This window comes from Thunnus thynnus, chromosome 4, assembly GCF_963924715.1.
Source record: "Thunnus thynnus chromosome 4, fThuThy2.1, whole genome shotgun sequence".
NCBI classification, from domain to species: domain Eukaryota; kingdom Metazoa; phylum Chordata; class Actinopteri; order Scombriformes; family Scombridae; genus Thunnus; species Thunnus thynnus.
In genome coordinates this window covers 22,511,143-22,530,461 of record NC_089520.1, presented here as the reverse complement: position 1 = coordinate 22,530,461, position 19,319 = coordinate 22,511,143, and the positions used below count along the sequence as shown (strand labels likewise).

Here is a 19,319-nt window from a genome sequence, read left to right as displayed (position 1 = left end):
ATCTCATCAGCACAATCATTTTTACTCCTGAGCGTTTTATGTTTTTTGTGTCTGTTTTATTCCTTAAGAAAACAAATAAACTTTACTAAACTAAGAAAACATCTTCGTGGCATGCTGAAATAACAAGTGTGGTTTAAATTTTTAGCATCTGAAATAAACAAACTCTCTCCAGAAAACATTTTTACAACCGCAGACTAAAATCCTCCTGCATGTCAGGATTAAAACTGTCACTTAAAAGTTTGGATGCCACATAACATGATGTGCAGCTGAAGATTGAAGCTCCGCCTCCGACTAGAGTTGCTTGAAGCAACAGGAAGCGACAACCCTAAAAGAGTGTAGACTGGAAGAAAAAGGCCGAAATCATATCGGTCGATTGGCTTCTTGTCCTCATCAGACCCGGTGTCAGGGCTGGAAAACCTCAGCTCAAACCCGACCTGCCACTTCTGACCCATTTCTGCAGGAGTTATACGTGGCAGATCAATTAGCATGTCCTCCTCATAAAGCTAAAGCCAAAGCTTACCTGCCACAGCAAAGAGCAGCCGAGGTGAGTGGGCTTACATGTCTTTTACATGCTTGTGATCCATGTGTGTGAGTGTGTTGATGTGTGTGTATGTGTGTGTGTGACACTTGGGCAGCGGACATGAGACGTTTATGTAATGTGGCACAGATAATGTGGAAATGGAAGTTATTGCAGGCGGAGATCATCAAGCTCCAGCTATGTCTGTGTTTGTGTGTGTGTGTGTTTTTTTTTTGTTTGTTTTTTTTTTTTACTGTTTTTCCTTCTCCGCCACGTCAGTGAACATGTAGGTGAGGAGAGAAAGTCTGTGTGGCCTGTTTGTTGCTGCACTTTTCTTTGCCTGTTTAATTAACAAAGGAGCGCCATGGAGGAGCACCACGTGTCGGGCCTGTTTCTCTCTGCCTCCGCCCACAAGCTGGCCTTCAATGTCCGGCTTAATGTGAGTTTTTATCAAGCCAGATCGATGGATTAAATGAGACAGAGAAATGGCAACTTCCGTTTGTCTGGTAATCAATAATGACAGGCTTTCCTCCTGGTAATCAATAGCTGCCATTACAGGCGGTCAGATGAATGACCTCCACTGTTGGGAGACACATGTGAAACTTCCAGATGTTGTGTGCAAAGTCTTCTCCCTCTATCCCCTGCTGGTGTTGTTACTAAACAAGGAAATAAGGGGAGGGATGGGGGGGGGGAAGAGCAGATGTTTCTAGGGTGACAAGTCATGTACAGCCTGACCACTTCCTGCCCACAGGAGGTTTGACAAATGATCAAACGCCTGATGATTCATTGTGAGACAGTAAGTACTTCTAACAAGATAGATCAGTAATCCAGTAATCAATCAATTAGTTGTGTTTTACCCTGCAGTGAAACTCAGGTGAGGACACCGCAGGGATCGGACAGATAAAAGTGGCCCGGAAGGTATTATCCGCCAGTATTAGCTTATCCCAGATTGATCAGTATCGGTGCGTGTATAAGTAACAAGAAAAGATGTTTGAGGTAGTATAGAAGCAGTGATGGTCTCATATAGTTTGTTTTAGAGGTGATTAGAATACATGTAGGAACAAATCTTTTACCCCTGAACTGACTGCAATGAAAAACCATCATCACTGACCGAATCAGCTGCTTTGGAGTCGCAGTTGAGCTCCTCACTGGTGACTTGAGCGAGCTGTGTCAACTCAGCTGTCAATACTTGCTACTTAAAAGTTTTCTGAAAGGCAGCAAAAGCCACAAACTATCACAATGAGATAACTGTGTCGCAAACACGTGGCTGCTTGGCTATTAAACTTATAAACTGTGCTTCTACGGATCTAGTTTTGTGCTGAACTGAATGTAACTGCGACTACGTACTGACGTGTGTACCAAAGTGTATTTTGAATGTTGGTGTGATCACTTAGTTCAGGGAAAAAGTGGACGAACTATGTAACAATTAACTGAGATTATTTGAATTGGCAAAGTGGTTCATGATTTCCACTGTTATTTTGTTCTCCACAGATGGAGCACTGAAATGTTTCTTCTCATGAAAAATATTTAAGTTTTGTGTTTTAACTAAAAAAGAATGAGAAGAAAATCATCCTATATATCGTTACCAGAATTTCAAACTATAAAAAATCACTCGGACTCTCACTTTACTGTTTTTTCAGATATGTTCTCTGTTTCTTGGCCTTTCTGTGACAGTCTGCCTACTGGCATCAGTGGTGGATGATAAAAATCAGCTTAATGGCTTTTATAATACAACCAACATCTGGACAACCTGTGCACTCATATGTTCCAAACATCAGAGGAGCTTTTTGTTGGTGCACCGTCAGGTCACTTTTAGCACGCGATATACAAAATATGTTGGCATTATGTTTTACATTGATTGCATTGTCATACTAAGAAGTTTTGTGAATTTTTATTGTCAAACTAAGACAAAATGCACCCGTGTAGCCTTTCAAATGGAAAAAAAAAATTTGATTGTTTAAAATATTAATTCTTAGTTGTTAGTTGCCTGAAAATTGTTACACATTTGATTCTATATAAATGTATCATAAATAATAATTGAAAGCATTCTGTATTATTGTGTTTGTAATATTTATATATTTTTAATATAAAAAGATACATATTCCTCATTATGAGTGTTGTAATAACTTTATTAGAAAATAGATGAATGAGGCCAGAATTTTGGAAATATAGATGATTTATCATTTTGTTTATGCGCTTAAAAAACGTATTTAATTATTTAAACAAGTTCAATAATTAAAAACTATGAGTAATGAATTTTGATTTCTGCAAGATTGTAACAAAAAAACACTAAACAAAAACTAAAAACAATCTTTATGTGATTAATTTATGTGATTAGTTTCATTAGTTAAGTGATTGTTTACTGGTTGTCTGTAGATGTATGTAGCAATACAAATAATGTTTAACCCGTGTAGTTGAGTTTTTTGCTTTTTGATTATGTAGTTATGCAAATCTTTATAAATTAAGATTGACAGTTTTAGAGAAGAGTCATTAAGTTACAGTTTGTTCATGAGGGGGGAAAAAAAAATCAACACAAGTTTCTTTGGTTTTATTGGTGATATAATTTTTCCTGTATTGCTGAATGGAGTCAGCAGAAAAGAAAATGTTGTTGACAGTCTAATCCTCATCTCAGTGATGACATGGATAACAGGAATTTGGATTTTTTTGCAGACACACGGCATGCAGGCAGAGTCTTATCCGCAGACACTGACTCAACATTTTGTTTGCATAATCGGAAGAAATGTGGTGTGTTCGACATGAATAATGCAACATCACTTCCTTCTTATTAACTACGGTGCACTTTGAATTATACTGACCACTTCATTAATTGTGGTTTGGCAGCTTATGTGAATATTCAAATCTTTGGCTACAAACGTTCAAGCCCGATGTTGGCTAAGGTCATGTTTATTTTTAGCAGTGTTTTAACCCGATCGATTATCACTTCACTGAATACCCTAAGATATAATGAACCCTTATTATAGGTACATCTTAGGTTGAAAATCATGTGTACAAAATTGCATTTCAAAAAAAGCTGTCTCATGCTGTAAACAAAAATTTTGACAGCTATTTAGAGCATTCGATTTTGGAGTACTAACCTTGGAAAATTAAAGTGGTGTACAACAAAAGAGTGAATTCCTTTTTGAAGTGTTTGGCTTTCAGCAGAGTGTGTTTCTGGTCTTTTTTTGTTGCTGTACTTTTTTTTTTTTTTTCACTCCCCTACGCAGAAACATTTTTCTGCCTTTTAACAAGTCCAAGGTGTTCAGAGCTTATACACAGTCTGACACAGCAGCAGGGCTCTAAAGAAGTTTAGCTTTTTACTCTTAACGTCAAAGTCACACACACTTCTCTGAGTACAGCATTAGTTGACTGAATCCAAACTATCAAATTAGTTATATATATATTTACATAATCCTGGATTTAAGATGGACTCTCTAAAATGTATAAAATCACACAAAAAACAGTGTAATATGTATTAGATTATGAAAATTGTGGTAAAATTAAGTCAAGACTCAGCTTTCCAAGAAAAGATGCAAATTTACTATTTAACCTGTAACATTTATACACAAGAACTGAATAAAATATAGGAGAATAATATTTTTTTTCACTGGCAGGAGGTGATCTAGATAGTGACAGTGCTTTGGTAGGTAATAAATAAATGGTGTTGAAACTGAACTACACATAGGAGTAGGTGAAAATAGCTGACCACTGAACTGCCACCAGTGAATAGGTGAGCCAAAACTGTACTGTAGGAAGAACAGGAGCAGCAGAGAGATGTGTGCTGGGTGTAAAGGTGACAGGTATGATTATGGAGTTGGTGGAGGTGGGGGAAAGCACAGATGGAAACGGAGTAGGTGAGGCTTCCTCCCACTCCAGGGGAATAGTATCATACTGGTTTGACAGATTAAAGGCTTTGACTTGGAACAAAAGGAGGGGAAGAAGTGAGACGAGGCTGTTTACTGTTTGTATGCCTGCTGCCTGGCAGGAGGCCACAGGGGTGGAGTTGATGGAAAAGCCGGAGGAACATGTGGAGCAGTGGGACAGAAAAGCAGTTTGGTTAGAGGTGCTTCCTGTGCTGGCAGAGCGGTGACCAAAAGTCCTGCGTTAAGTGTATTTGCTTTAAAATGGCATTCCATTCAGTGAGTCATTTGACTTCTCTCAGGTCAGGTACTTTGTCCTGCGTTCATGGATTGTAAAACATTTGGTGATTGTAGAAGCAGGGTTCTCATGGTCATGGAAAACCTGGAAAAATCATGGAATTTTAAAATCTCATTTTCCTAGCCTGGAAAAGTCATGAAATTCAGTAAAATCATCAAAAGTTTTGGAAAAGTCATGGAAATGAATTGTGCTGTCTGTAATGAAATTAATTACACTATGTTACAGTAATCTTCTGTGGATAATCTTCCACGTATAGTTTTGATGTGCAAGTCCAAATTTCTGTAGCTTTTGGCCTAATGTAACATTCTGTGACTATGTTATGACCCTTCAATTTCACACCACTGTCCGGTAGTTTATATTTCACGGCTCTCTAACGACTGATATAAACTTTGGTTAGAAGCAGAAAAAGATGCTGGAGTGCTACATGAAAGCTTTGCCTAAAGAGCTTTGATATTAGAAACATGGGGGAGGCAGTCCTCACAAGTCATGTTAAAGGAATGAAGCACATCCAACATGAGAAGACTTTGCGAGATGGCCCCCCAATCTTGACATTTTTCAACTTGGTGAAAAAGCACAGCAAAGCCAGCAAGTGGACCACGGTCTGCTTCCGACCAGAGTACGTTGGGTGCTACACCAATGAAGCAAAGCACTTAAACACCAGCACCAGTTGCTAACAGGACTTTGACTGTCCTGTTTGACTGTTACTGAAAGTAACAATCTTGAAGATCTTTTGTTTTGTTCTCTTTGGCGACACCTTTGGCAATAAGTGGTACATGCAATCACAACTGTAATTTGGCAATAGATAGCAACTTAACAAACATTTATTTAAATGAAAATCTTTGAGATCATTACTTTAAAGTGGCAGTTTCGCACTGTTCATACTATTCATGTAGTGATGTTTGGGCCCTGTTTTCGAAGATGTTCCCAGACACCAAGATCGCTGGACGGTTTACATGTGGGAGCACTAAAGCCGCCTACCTCAACACATTCGTTGCTGCATCTTACTTGTCTTTGCTGTAAGGGCTTATGGAGCAGTTTATAAAGGACAGCGTCCTGAAACAAGCCACTAACATGCAGAAGCTTCTCCTGATCAGCACTGACGATTGTTCCCTCCACAAGGATGCTGGCAAAATTGATGTTGGATTTGTGGCAGAAACATTCATCAAACAGCTCAGAGGCACAAGCAAAATCACAGAGAGGCAGGTGCTAGAAATAGGAATGGAGACCAGGGCCTTTCTTACAACTCTCTTAACTAAACTCCTGCTTTAGGCATCAGTGAACCACCTGCTGGTAAGAAATATGCAGTGTCTTGACCCCAGACTGATGGTTTCCAAGAAGGACCCGTGTGTGCGGAGAAGATGAAAGGAGTCCTTCATACACTGGTTGCTGCAAACCAAGTGGGTGCATAATAAACTGTGACCAAGTCTTAGAAGAATTCAGAGAATTCCTTGTTGCTGCGTCATCTTCTGCTTTTGCTCATTTTCATCCCAAGTTTGACGGTCTTGATGTGCTACTCCACAAGACCACTGCTGCACAGTCTGGCTGGAGAAGTTGTGATCCAAAATCTTTCCCATGGACAAGCCAGTGTGGAGTGAGGGGTTTTCGGTGAATAAGCAAGTCATGGTGGAGAATATGAAGGAAGATTGAATAGTTGATAGCATCTGGGCAGCTTGTGGCCTTGAGAAAGTCACCATCACCAAGAAGCTTCAGATATCTGCTTCAAGCGCTAGAAAAAAGGTGTGTGGCATACCTTGACAACAAGAGAAAAGAAAAAGAAAGCAAATTAAAAGCTGACAAAAGGAAGAGCATAGCAGATGAACTTCAGGAAATGAAGCTAAAAAAGAAAACAGCCCGAGTCAGGCATTCAACATTTTGAGCAGTCTGCTGATGAATTTGCAGAGAAGGCAGAGGCGACTCGAAATGACATTTATCATTAAGTCAGATAGCCTGCAGCACACAGCGAAAAACAAGAGAGCAAGCCTGTCAGATTTAGACAAGGACATTGAATAGAAATTACACAAAAAATGGGAGGAGTAGACCTGAATGTTGAATTCAAACTTAAAACACAAACCATGATGGATGAATGTTAGTTATTTGCTTGATGTAGCATCATACTGCTTTGTTTTCTTATGGCTGTCATATGAAGGGCATATCTGTAATTGTTCAAGAATACATTGTGTACATTTGTGTATGCAGTGTGCACAGGCTTGTTGTGCCAAACAGTTCATAATAACTTCAAAGGAAAGCCATGCTAGAGCAGCTAATAATTGAATATAGCATGTTTGAGTAGTTGTATCACATCTTGTGGGGCAAGAGGTGTTTTTTGTTAAAGCCTTTTTTTGAGTTGATAATACAATTTTAATCGTGTATTAGTCAGTTCAGTTTTCCCTGACGCTTGAATGCCAGTGCCAGGCTTTGTTATTCTAAGTGCCTGTAAAGCTATTTCTGTAATAAAGGGCAATGTAATGACAGTGCCTGTAGCCTGGAGTATTTGAAGTGGATGAAAATAACCGACTATTAGAGGAAAAAAAAGAAAAAGGTTGCTGTTTAATTTTAATACAATGATTAAGTAAAGTACCCTCCTGTTCATGTGTTTAAAGGTTGTGAATGGTCATGGAAATTATATTATGGGTCCTTGAAAAGTCATGAAAAAGTTTTGAAATTTTGTCTGTGGGTATGTGTGGGAAGCCTGTAGAAGCAGCATTGGTAAATTCCTCTTTAGATCTGACTAAAAATGTCACACATTTCAGCGCTTTGCACCCAAAGTACCTGGAGAGCTCTTATGAGGCATCACTTTAATAGATGTCGGCACTGAGAGCTGGATAGCAAAAAAAAAAAAAAAAAAAAGGCGTGCACAAGTTAGCTCCAAGCATAGTTCACACCTGCTGCCAGGATGATTGAAACATACTGAGAATTATTTATGAACTACTCTACTACTGCACTGAGAAGGGGAACCGTGTGGGTGAAGCCTTTATCACTTCTATCTATTGTTAAAGCTGCACCAATCAATATTTTAATATGATGGGTCAAACGACTACTTGTATTTTAAAGGGGGTCGTCTTTAGTGACAAACCCACAGAGAATCATCACCCAACTTTGTGGTTCCTCTCAACTCTACAGAGTGTTGTAGCTCATTGTCTCTCAGCTCATTGTTTTCCAGCCTACAACTTTACTGTTTCAGTTCACTCATCTGCGTCATTTCTAGTCACAGTGGGCGGCTGTTTTCCAGCAAACAAGCTCTAAAATCTACAGACAAACAAAGATAGACAGACAAGGTTAGAAACTAGCTAGTGAACAGTTGACAGGAGAGTGAATGTTGGACTTACATTTGTCCAGAATCACGACTCCAATGACTTAATGCAGTTTAATAAGGTGATAATGTGTCAGTGTTGTGTTTACAGCTTGTTCTACTCGCCACTCTAATAATGCATGTTTAGAGTTTGTATATATTTTAATGGTAGGTTGGTAATGTTCATAGCAGCCTGATTGTGTTTAAACTTTTTCACCTTTTTGGTGTTTAATAAATATAGCTGATTAGGGCTGCAATGATTAGTCAATTACAAAAATTAATCAGAAACTATTTTGATGATTGACTCCTCATTTTGAGTCATTTTTTTTCAAAGAAAAAATGATCTGGCTCCAACTTCTTGAATGGGAATATTTTCAGTTTCTTTACTCTTCTATGATTGAAAACTGAATATCTTTGGGTTGCTGTTGATCGGGACAAAACACGACATTTTAGGCTGCATCTTTGGCTTTGTGAAACAGTGATCAACATTTTTCACTATTTTCTGACAGACCAAAAAATTACTCAATAATGAAATAATCATAAAATTCATTAGTTGCAGGCCTCTAGCTGATTGTTTTGTATAATATGAGACAATAGAAATGTATCCAGTGTGAGATATTTAGCTTTAGCTTGTATACCAAGGTAACTGTACTTTAATATCTCCGGTTGTGTTAGGTCATTGTGAGTAATGTTGCAAATCAGTGACCATATCTTCTTTATGATGTAATTGAATTACAGAATATATCGGTATCATTGTAATGAAGTATCATAATGGGTTTTTTTTCTTTAGATATTTAATACAAAACACTCTTTCATTCAGATTTCCACTTATTCATTTATACGTTTTTTTTCAGTCGTGTTTTGTTTTTAAAAATGTGCTATTCAACTCATTAATGTTTATTTATATAGATAAAGGTTTTAGTCACATTGCTAACTCTCCTCTACTAGCTGATATTTTCACAGCCACACTACAGGTTCATACAGCGCAGAACCAGAAGAGCTCAGCTAACTCTTGGTGCTTCTTCTCATCAGGAGGTTGGGTTGTACAGCATCCTTCTCTTTGATGCTGCCGCCTCTGTATTCAGCTGCCCTCTCACCACACTACACTGGCAGACAGTGTGAAGCAGTCTGTTTTACAAGTGGAATAACATAAGCAGAAAAACAGCCCTTGTCCTGGTTTGTAGAGTGCGTTGTTACACCAGCTCAGTTTGTTGGGTTATACTGTCAGTGAGAACAGACAAGACTGCTCCACTTCCCCTGTCTGGACACTGATGATGAGGGCCGGTTGGTTTACTGCTTCATACGTTGCCAGCTGCTGTGACTTATTCCTAAATGAAGCTCTCCTCCACACCGCTGCGTTCCTCCTCCTCCTCCTCCTCCTCGCGCTGATGCATCCGGCAGCTGTGGAGTCACTGGAGAACGCCTGGAATAACAACTCTCTCCTAACAAGCTGAGGTCATCTGGCTGCAAAAGCTTGAATCACATTAAACAAGTAAAACAAAGGGTGGTGCTGCTACAGGTGAAATGAAACAGTATTTGAAGGAATTTTCAGAGCTCAAGAAAACACAAACACAGTAGACTTTCCTATAAAGAGAGGTCTGAACATGAAAGTGTCTTCTGTTGACACTTGAAAGTGGTTGAAAAGTTATTTCTGAGACAGACTGCTGGCAATGTGACTGAAAATATTGTACTCATTCAGAAATGGATATTCAAGCACAAGAGCTGTTGAGGAGCATCTGTTAATTTTGATTGTAAAAGGTTTGGTGGGAATTGAGTTTCAATTTCTGCAGTGTGTTATTTCTTAGCCTCAAGCACAGTTCTGTCTTTTATTGCTGGGGATTCACCAGCTTCTCACAGCCAGAATATGAGAGAGTTCATTACTTGTCCAGTACAGAGAGTTCATGGAGAGTTCATTAAACTGTTATGTTAATGTCAGATGTTCATTGTCGTTTTTAGCTACGCTAGTGGCGTCTCTATGGATCATAACGATGGTCGGTCCAACACTTTGGTTCAGACTGAAATACTTAACCAATATTGGATGGATAAATTTTCATCTATTATTTGGTTAAAATGTTAATTTGTTGAGTCTTTGGTTTTTAAAATAGACATTTTCATCAGTCTCAGTTGTACTTTATGCCAGTTAGCAGATGTTAGCATGCTAACTGGCTACTCCATGTTCGCTATTGGTGAAATAATGGTAAATAATTGTAAACAATAAATCTGCCAAGCATCCACCTGTTAATATTGTCATTCACTTTAGCATTTAGCTCAAAGCCCCACTGTGCCTAAGTTTAGTCTCACAGCTCTGCTAACTGTCTGTAGACTCATAGTCTTATTATAATTTACAACATTTAGAGATACAAACTTCTATTGTATTTGGATATAGACTATAATACTATAATAATAAGAAATGACAAATATGAAGAGACGTTTGAAGAAAAGGAAACAAAGAAGAAACTAAAATAAAGATAATAAATAATAATAATATCAATTAACAATTCATTACTTATCCCAGATCTGTGGGATTTATTTCAGGGATTGTTGGTTGTTGGATGTTTTTTTGTGTCTCGCCTTCGTCGGCATGCCTGTTTTCATTAAGTCTACAAGCTGTATCTCCTTCAAGTATCTTTATGGTATTACATCAGATTTCTGATGCAACCATACTTCCTATTTTCATTCATAAGCTGTGGACCGGATGGGGTTGGGTCGAGGGGTGTTTTGGTTGACAGTGAGACCCAAGAGGAAGGGTAATGGGGAGAGACTATGTTGTTTTCTATTATATAGTGATGTGTATAAAGTAAAGTTAAGATTTCCTAGTTTGTTCCTGTTCACTTTCAGGAGATCAGCTTCAGGCTGCATGTTGGCGCGATGTTACAAAATCTCTGTTTCCTACTTGTTTGGGGAGGAGTTCACACTTTCAGAACAGACTGTTGTGGTGGAATAAGTGATAAGTGAATAAGTGAATTGAAGTGATTGTTGTTGTTTTTTTCCAATGTTGTGCTTGTCAAAGTCCATAGAAGTAAGATGTCCCTCAATAGACGGCAATTGGGGTGATGGAGGCTACTGACAATAAGACATGTCTTATATTTTATTCAGATAAAACAGTGTACTCTCCATGTAACATTATCACCTTTCATCGTCTCATTAAGTAAAGATTTTGTCACTTTTGCATCTCTTATGTCTGTCATATTTTGTCTTTCAGTCTGTTTGAACCTGGTCATGGCCCACGGCTCCAGCATCCAGTATGAGCCAGTGGCAGAGATCGGAGGGGGCGCTTATGGGACAGTTTATAAGGCCCGGGACACGGAGAGCGGGCAGTTTGTGGCTCTGAAGAGCGTGCGTGTCCAGACAGACCAAAATGGCCTCCCAGTCTCCACAGTCAGAGAGGTGGCTCTGTTGAGAAGGCTGGAGCAGTTTGACCACCCCAATGTGGTCAGGTAAGACAGTTATCAAAGTGTTGTCTGTTTAGTCTGTGTTGTCTACAATTCACTGTGAACACCTCTCACAGAAGTCACTGTTTTTCTTGTACATGCCAGGCTTATGGATGTATGTGCCACCCAGAGGTCGGACCAGGAGACTAAAGTCACTCTAGTGTTTGAACACGTGGACCAAGACCTCAAGACATACCTAGAGAGAGCTCCAGCTCCAGGATTATCCCCTGACCGCATAAAAGTACGAACTGACTGAAACAACATCTAAACTATGAACTTTTCAGATAGGTCAGAAGGGAGAAAACTGTATTGAAAAGATGGAGCTTTTCGTTATTTAGTCTCTTTTTGAAGCATAATATCTGTTGAAATATTTAGTTTCACTTCAGATATGCTTGTTTTGAAGTGAGTGTGTGTTTTTCGCAGGACCTGATGAGGCAGTTGCTGTGCGGTGTTGCATTCCTTCACTCTAACCGTGTCATGCACAGAGACCTGAAACCAGAGAATATTCTGGTAACCAGCCAGGGCCAGGTGAAGCTGGCCGACTTCGGACTGGCCAGGATCTACAGCTGCCACATGGCCCTCACTCCTGTGGTAAGAACCCGGATGTTACCAGTTGTTTATTGTGTCATGTAAACCGTATTTTCTCACAGCATACCAGCATAAAATACCTCTTAAACAGCTCAAAAAGCATTGTTTTATCACCTTGTTATTTAATGGCTTTTCCTAATTCGATTAGAATTGCTTATAAACATGATGTTGAACTGATGACATGTTTCAGAGGTCCGCTACAGAAAAAGACACATTAGTTCTGGTCAGAAGGAAAAACAAAAAATATATTTTTGAAGGAAAGAAATTGGTTGCTTTCTCAATTAATATTATTTTTACACACACAGCACAGCAGTGCAGGAAGTAATACCAAAGTCAGTACATCACAATAGTTATTTTTTAAGGATTTTAATCATTCAGTCCGCCGGTTTCAGTGACCTTCAGAGATTATTCATGGTAGGTGTGTTCAGTGTCTTGACACACTTGACAGTCTGCTGCCAAACATTAACCTTGTGAATGTAAAACGCTGCTAACTTCACATTACACTTTTGTCAATGTTCATGTTTGCCTATTATTTGACTTCTGAGTTTAATTTCCTGACAAGCATGAACGACTAGCATGAATTTGATGTTTTGACAGTAGCTGTCCTTGAATTCATATTTAAGGGACAGTTTTAAGCTATAGACACACACAAGTACAAATCAGCAAGGCAAAACATGCAAACCCACCAGTATAGTTAACTCCTTAATTTACTATAAATGTTACTGTTTGTTTGTAACACTTATTTATTTTTTTAACTTATATGTATCTCTCAGGTGGTGACACTGTGGTATCGACCCCCTGAGGTTTTGCTACAGTCGAGTTATGCCACACCTGTGGATATCTGGAGCACCGGCTGCATCTTTGCTGAGATGTTCAGACGCAAGTAAGTCAGCAGAATAATGATCAATACTGAAAAAGACACGTCACATTGTTCCTGTGTTATGATGACATGATAAGTCAATACAGCATATGTGTATGTCTGTGTCAGTGTGTTAAGTCCAGGTTGAAATAACTGTGATTGCCTTTCGAAAAGGTAACATGAACGGATTTTGATGTAGTTTGGTGAAAAGAGAGAGTAGCACAACAGTTCATTGGATTTTGCTGGTGATCTGATTCATTTGATTTGATTACATATCCTGAATGTATCTTTGCAAGGCGGAGGTTTATGCTTATAAAGTTAGTTCTAGTTTCTCGTGTATATCCTCAGGCCAGCTCAGAGAAAACATAATTGCTGCCTGGAGTATGTTCACTTGTAGCATTTTTTTCCAGCCTACAGTAACAAACACACTAAAACAGATCTTCAGACACTACACAGTTTTCTCCAACTTTTAGGCTCGTATTTCATTGACTGACGCAGGTACACTCGTTACCTTGTGATGTTGGTATCAGGCTTTTAACTCAAAGCAGTGATGACTTTACCAGCAGTTCAGCAGGGTTCAGATTTTATCTGTAAATGGCTCACATTATGAGGTTATCTGTGGCCTTAGGGAAATCTGGTCTGCAGCTTCAGACTGTCGGGAGGTGAACTGGTGAGAAACAGCTGGGCTTTAGTGTTACACCTTATATTACAGCACATCCAAGTGTTTTATTTCAACCAGATGTACGATAAATTTACTCCAAACATACAAAAATACAGTTTGGGCGCTGACATATAATGCAACTGTTCTTCTTGAACCCAGTTGTCATCAGCATCATGTCTGCTGATACAAACCCACTGACAGATCACACACTCTGACCCGCTTCAACACACCCAAAAATTGACCGGTGTTAACATGTGCACAAACATTTTCTGCAATCAAATGCTATAATCTGTTAGGTCAAGTCATTCTGCTTGGAGACCATATTAAGTATTTTGTGACTGGGTTGTCTATGTATGGCAGAAAGCTTTCCAGTCACTCCAGTGCAGAGACATACACCACAGCTACATCTAGTGGTAAAAATGACACGTTGCATGGAGACAGTCGGCGGCCAACTTTTTTTATAGAGATTCATGCCTTGAATAATTGCTTTGTCAACAGTTAATATAATGATGTTGACAATGTAATGATACATGGACACAGCAGAGATATTGTGTGTTATAATGTTATAACTCATGAACATTAATTAGACACAAATTAGTTGATTTGGGTGAGATGTTGCAAAAAGTTGATCATTTAACTAATCTTTCATAATTCACATGCAAAACTGGTAATCTGTGTCTTAATCTGTTTGCTACTTTGCTGATTCACATGTGAAGGCGAAGTAATGATCAGCAGGCAATAAATCAGCTTCAATCTATTAACTTTTGTGTAAACTTTCTGTTTTAGACCTTTGTTCTGTGGAGACTCAGAAGTGGACCAACTTGGGAAAATTTTTCAGTGAGTATCAAACATTTTCCCTCACTTTTACCAGACTAGGAGATGCACTGGCTGATAATTCATTAAAACTGATGTTTGTTTTCAGAGTTTTTGGCTTGCCACCAGAGGAGGAGTGGCCGACTGATGTTACACTTTCAAGAAAAAACTTCCCCCCTCTCTTCCCTCGACCAATCACTGACTTTGTTCCAGAGATAAATGAGCAGGGGGCGCAACTATTGCTGGTAAGATTTTGCCATGAATTAAACATTAAAGTGGCAGCCCATCCTGCCTGGTAATTGATCAATTTTTCATCTGTATACAGAGTTTAAATCAGGACTAACAGATAAGCAACCTCAGAGGAATTTTCTTTGCTCCAAGTTTGGTGAACAAGCCACAAGAATTTCAATGATGCAAACTTCAAGTTCTTGAAAGTGATGTTACTTATCCAGCTGGTGAAACGAGGGGCGAGATTACACAGTGCTGGTAAAATTGAAAATAAAACTTAACTCAAAACTGATTGGTGTAACGTTTATCAGCAAACCTAAAGAAGGAAACATTGTGATTGAACCAGTGACTAAAACATATCTTAAATAATACTCAAATATGACAGTATATTTTATTCTGCTTCATACATATATTTTATTCTGTTTCTCTCCATATGATTTAGAAAATATAGGTTTAAGTGCAGAATTATAGAAAAAACATTTTAAGCAAGAGTTAGACTATCACTAAATCACTAAATTAAATATCTAAATCCTAATGACCAACGGAAGCTAAAGAGTTCTGTAAGCTAAATTTTTATTGATCTATTTCTTGACTTTTTTTTTTACCAGTAATGTCCTGGAGTCTCTGCTCGTTGCCTAGCAACTGGTCCCGGCCAAGAAATAGTCCAGGACATTACATCCTGCAAAATGGCCAATTGTCATTTTTGCAATATGGATTTTGTACAGATAAACAAGTTATAACATGTTAATTAATAAGCTTTAGAGGTGGTGGTAGGCAGATTTTGTTATTTCTGAACAGTCAGATTAGCTGTTCTCCCCTTGTTTCCATTATAATGCTAAGCTAACCAGCTTCATAATTACCACACAGACATGGAAGTAGCATCAATCTTCTCACCTTACTCTCTCAGCAAGAAAGCAAATAAGTATATTTCTAAAAATGTAGAACTGATACTTTAAGACTTAAAATTTGACGGTGACACAGCTCTAATATTCTGCTATTCTTTCCTCCACAGAAAATGCTAACCTTTGACCCCTTCAAACGAATATCTGCCCTGAATGCACTAGAACATCCATATTTCCGGGACGAGGAGACATTGACTCAGACAAAAAGCTGAAATGATGCAATGAAACATGCAAGGAGAGGTAACCGTGTCTAAGTTTAGACCTGGCCTAACCGTAAAAGATTTCAATTTCAGTCAGTGCCATGCCTTTTCGAGACGTCTGGGTTATGCTTTGGGATATATTTTGTTACTCCTGCATCACAAAGGATTAAAAGAAGCCTGAGAAATGAAGAGGAACGAACCTCCAATGTGTAAATGTCACAATTAATGATGTTAACATGTCATGACTTCAAGGACAGTACCAGTGTTTTTGATGTTGGCTTTCTGTATCAGTCTTGTCAGCAGGGACTCGTACAGAAACATCTGTCATCTACTCTGAAATGTTACTCTTGTTAATTTTGTACAGTGTTTAGACAGAAGGAAGCAGGGATGTCATCTTTTCTTGTTATGGGCTCAAGAAAGTCTGACAGAAGTGACGCCTCAGAGGGTTAGAACAGCTAGTCGTTAGTGATTTTACTGTATTTGTGTTCATATTTATCATACAAAAGGAACAAAAACACCACAAGCCTGTGTCAGAAATAAATCTGTATTATAATTATTAAACATAATTGTATTTAAATCATGATGAGAGGAAACGAGTAGTATAAGAAGAAGAAAAACGCACAAGAAAGACACACATGACACAAAAAAATACTGGTATTGCCCTCAAATACTTTCATGAAGTGAAAGAAATTGTTTTTGTTATTGGAAGATTGAAGGGGTGGACTTCATTCTTATGTTTAACATTTTTTTGTCTGTTGCCAAAACCATCTGAAATCAATCAGCACTGCAACTACAAATAAATTAAAAAAACAGTTTTAATCACATTCAGGCTTCATTTGTGTATTATTACATAGATGGCAGTCCATATAAAATCAATAAATGTGATTCTACGAAACTGAAATGGACTAACAATGTTTTGTTGAAAATATGATGAACTATATTAAATACAAGCAAAAATAAAAAGACCAAGTAGCCTTACCACACCTGCTGTTTGTCCTGTAAAATTGACCAAATAAATGGTTAAGCACTGTTTCCTTTTTTGTTTTTTTGCAGGTGAATTGTTTAAGGGAAGTGTTTCACATAGGAATTAAGGAATATTTTTTTTAAAGGAGTATTCTTTGGGGGACTCACTAAAAGTAAAAAATAATTATCAAAATCGATGCAGCAGAGATACTAATATGCTGCAGGTCAAGCTCCAGAAACACCTCCCACAATGCAACTTAATATTGTCTTTTTGTTTGACTTTTCCTGTTTGGTAAACACACTTGTCTTTCCACAAGTTTCTAACAAAGAGTTTCAATGTGTCCATGATGACATCACAAGGGGTTATTTTCTTGTTTTTCTCAAGTTCCCTCCAGAGCCACAGAAAATATTTATGCAGCTTTCAAACTCAATGTATGCAACTGTTTTTACAGGCTGATTTGTACTCCCCATGACAAGTAAAGATGATGGGAAAATAAGCAGAGTTCCCCTTTAAATTGTTTCAATTTGTCACTGTTGTCTCAAATGAACAATCTGACGAGTTCACTAAGACAAAAAATCTGCAATACTACGCAGTATATGAGAATGTCAAGCTTAACTTCAATAAATTGCCCACTTATTGGCAAATGTTCACACACAGATCAACTTATGACCTTTTCTCAACTTTAAGGTATTAAGTTAAATTGCTCTGAATGGCAAAATATTTCTTTAAGCATTGAAATTATCCATCCAGCAGTACTTCAGCAATTCGCTGGCTCGATTTCATCACAATAACTAAATCCAATAAATTGATATGAAATGTAATAAAAGAAAAATGCAGAGTGCAAAAAGTCTTTGCACTCCTGAACTACACATATGAAACATTATTAGCCACATGTGTTTTGACAGTATTTGCCTAAAGATCAACACCAAACATGTTTTAAGATATATGTAAAAATACTCATGTACTCAATCAATGTATCTGATATGGATTTCCACTAAAAAGTTCAGTTACCTCATTAAAATACTTCAAATTACATCTCCTCCTTCTCCCTCATTGAAAAATCCAGAATCTATGAATATGCAAATCATTTTCATTTCAAAGGTTTAACTGTATGGGCGCCGGAGGTTTCAAGTTTCTACATCACACTTTTGTAAGCTGTGTACTGGACCACGATTGGCTTGAAACCATTTGTGATGTCACAAATCCTGCTCATAGGAAAACGCCTTAAACTAAGATTCAAAGTGAGTACAGAGAAAGTTTCCACTTTCAGCGGATGAATGTGAAAACAGCCTTCGAGTGTCAAGTAAAGTAACAATAAAACACATTTTTGAGTGGAAGGGGACTTTTAACATTGACAGTGTATATTCCAAAGAAAATATTTATGGCAGCAACTTTGCAACATTCAAGCTTGTTTATTTGTAACTGATGGGTTATTGACTGATCCACTTATTCTGTAAGGTTGACAAAATGCTGATTAACTTGATATTTGTGCCATTCTAACCATTTTCTAGATGCCATTGTTAGACTAATGGCTTCCCCCTGAGGAGAGATTGTGTAGTGAACAGAAAAATATTTTTAAGAGCTGTTCTGTGCCATTTTTATTTCCAAGAAACTACTTTTTATGTTTTCCTTCCCTGCTTTCTACATTCCTTCACTGTCCTGCTTCATCCGGGGTTTATTATTCAAACTCTTCAGTCTCATCACTTCCTTCAGGTTCTTCTCCATTTTATCTTCTGTAGTTTAATTAGGTGTTCAGCATTTCATTTTCTTTATTTTTAAGATCTGCCTATTTTCTTTCTATTTTATTTCCTACTGCAATTATCCATCGACTAACATCCTGATTTTTCTCGTGTGCATCATCACTTTCTCCCTCAGAGGGGACAGACTGTGAGGCAGGGAGAGAAAACAGGAGCTGCCCATAAATTGCTTTGGAAAGGAGAGGGGAGAGAAAGAGCTGGAGACAGAGCAGATGCATTGGCAGGAGCAGAGCTGGAGGTTTTTTTTTTTTGTCTCTCTCTCTCTCCCTCCTGTCTCTTTTGTTGTGTCGGCACAGATAAAAATCTGATGAACGTGGGCAAGGACCACCACCTCCACCACCACATCTCTGCAAGCTTGTCATTCCCAGCCTGTTTGCCAGAGCTGAATCTAGTGTGGAGCTGCTTGTGCGGCAAGCTAACGGCGGGCTAGCGGGGGGGCTGCAAGGCAAAGGAGGCGAGGAAAAAAAGAGGAGGAGGGGCTGTGGTGAGCTGGTGGGCTTCCTCTGCCTCACAGACACATTTTATTGACTTGCTAATTGGATGAGGCACTCGGAGGAGAGGATGCGGTGACCGAGAGGAGCTGCTCTCCAGAGGAGGGATACAGGCACAAGGAAGCATCGCTTGGGTTGCTTAAATCTGGCTACTTTATCTCCTTTTTTTAAATGTTCTGGAGACATAACAACAGATGTTTTTCAGCATCTCTCAGTGACCCTCACACCGTGCATACATAATTTTATGCGTGACATTGTCGAATGGAGGCTCCAGCTGCCAGACGCTTCGTGACAAGTGAATGATTTCCATTTTGATGTTTTTTCACCCTGTTCCCTTTCACCTGTTTTTTCTCTTGGGCTGATCATCTGAAGCTCCTTTTTTTTGTCAGCCTTGTTTGATGTGCCATTTGATGTGAATGATAAGCTGATGGCAAGAGAACATCTTCATTTGTGCACAAATAAAA

At 38.5% G+C, this 19,319-nt stretch overlaps 1 protein-coding gene across 2 annotated transcripts; it reads left to right on the top strand.

Moving 5' to 3' along the window:
- The first annotated feature begins 280 nt into the window (after positions 1-280).
- On the top strand, positions 281-16,675 carry cdk4 (cyclin dependent kinase 4). Of its 2 annotated transcripts, XM_067587635.1 has the most exons (9): positions 281-544; positions 797-956; positions 11,164-11,398; positions 11,498-11,633; positions 11,816-11,983; positions 12,754-12,863; positions 14,287-14,337; positions 14,423-14,558; positions 15,554-16,675. In XM_067587635.1, exons 3-9 carry the CDS (start codon positions 11,181-11,183, stop codon positions 15,653-15,655), a joined length of 921 nt encoding a protein of 306 aa, XP_067443736.1. In that variant the 5' UTR covers positions 281-544; positions 797-956; positions 11,164-11,180; the 3' UTR covers positions 15,656-16,675. The 2 variants fall into 2 exon arrangements, with proteins under 2 accessions (XP_067443736.1, XP_067443735.1); XM_067587634.1 differs by lacking the exon at positions 797-956 and having other exon boundaries at positions 282-544.
- The last annotated feature ends 2,644 nt before the right edge of the window (positions 16,676-19,319 follow it).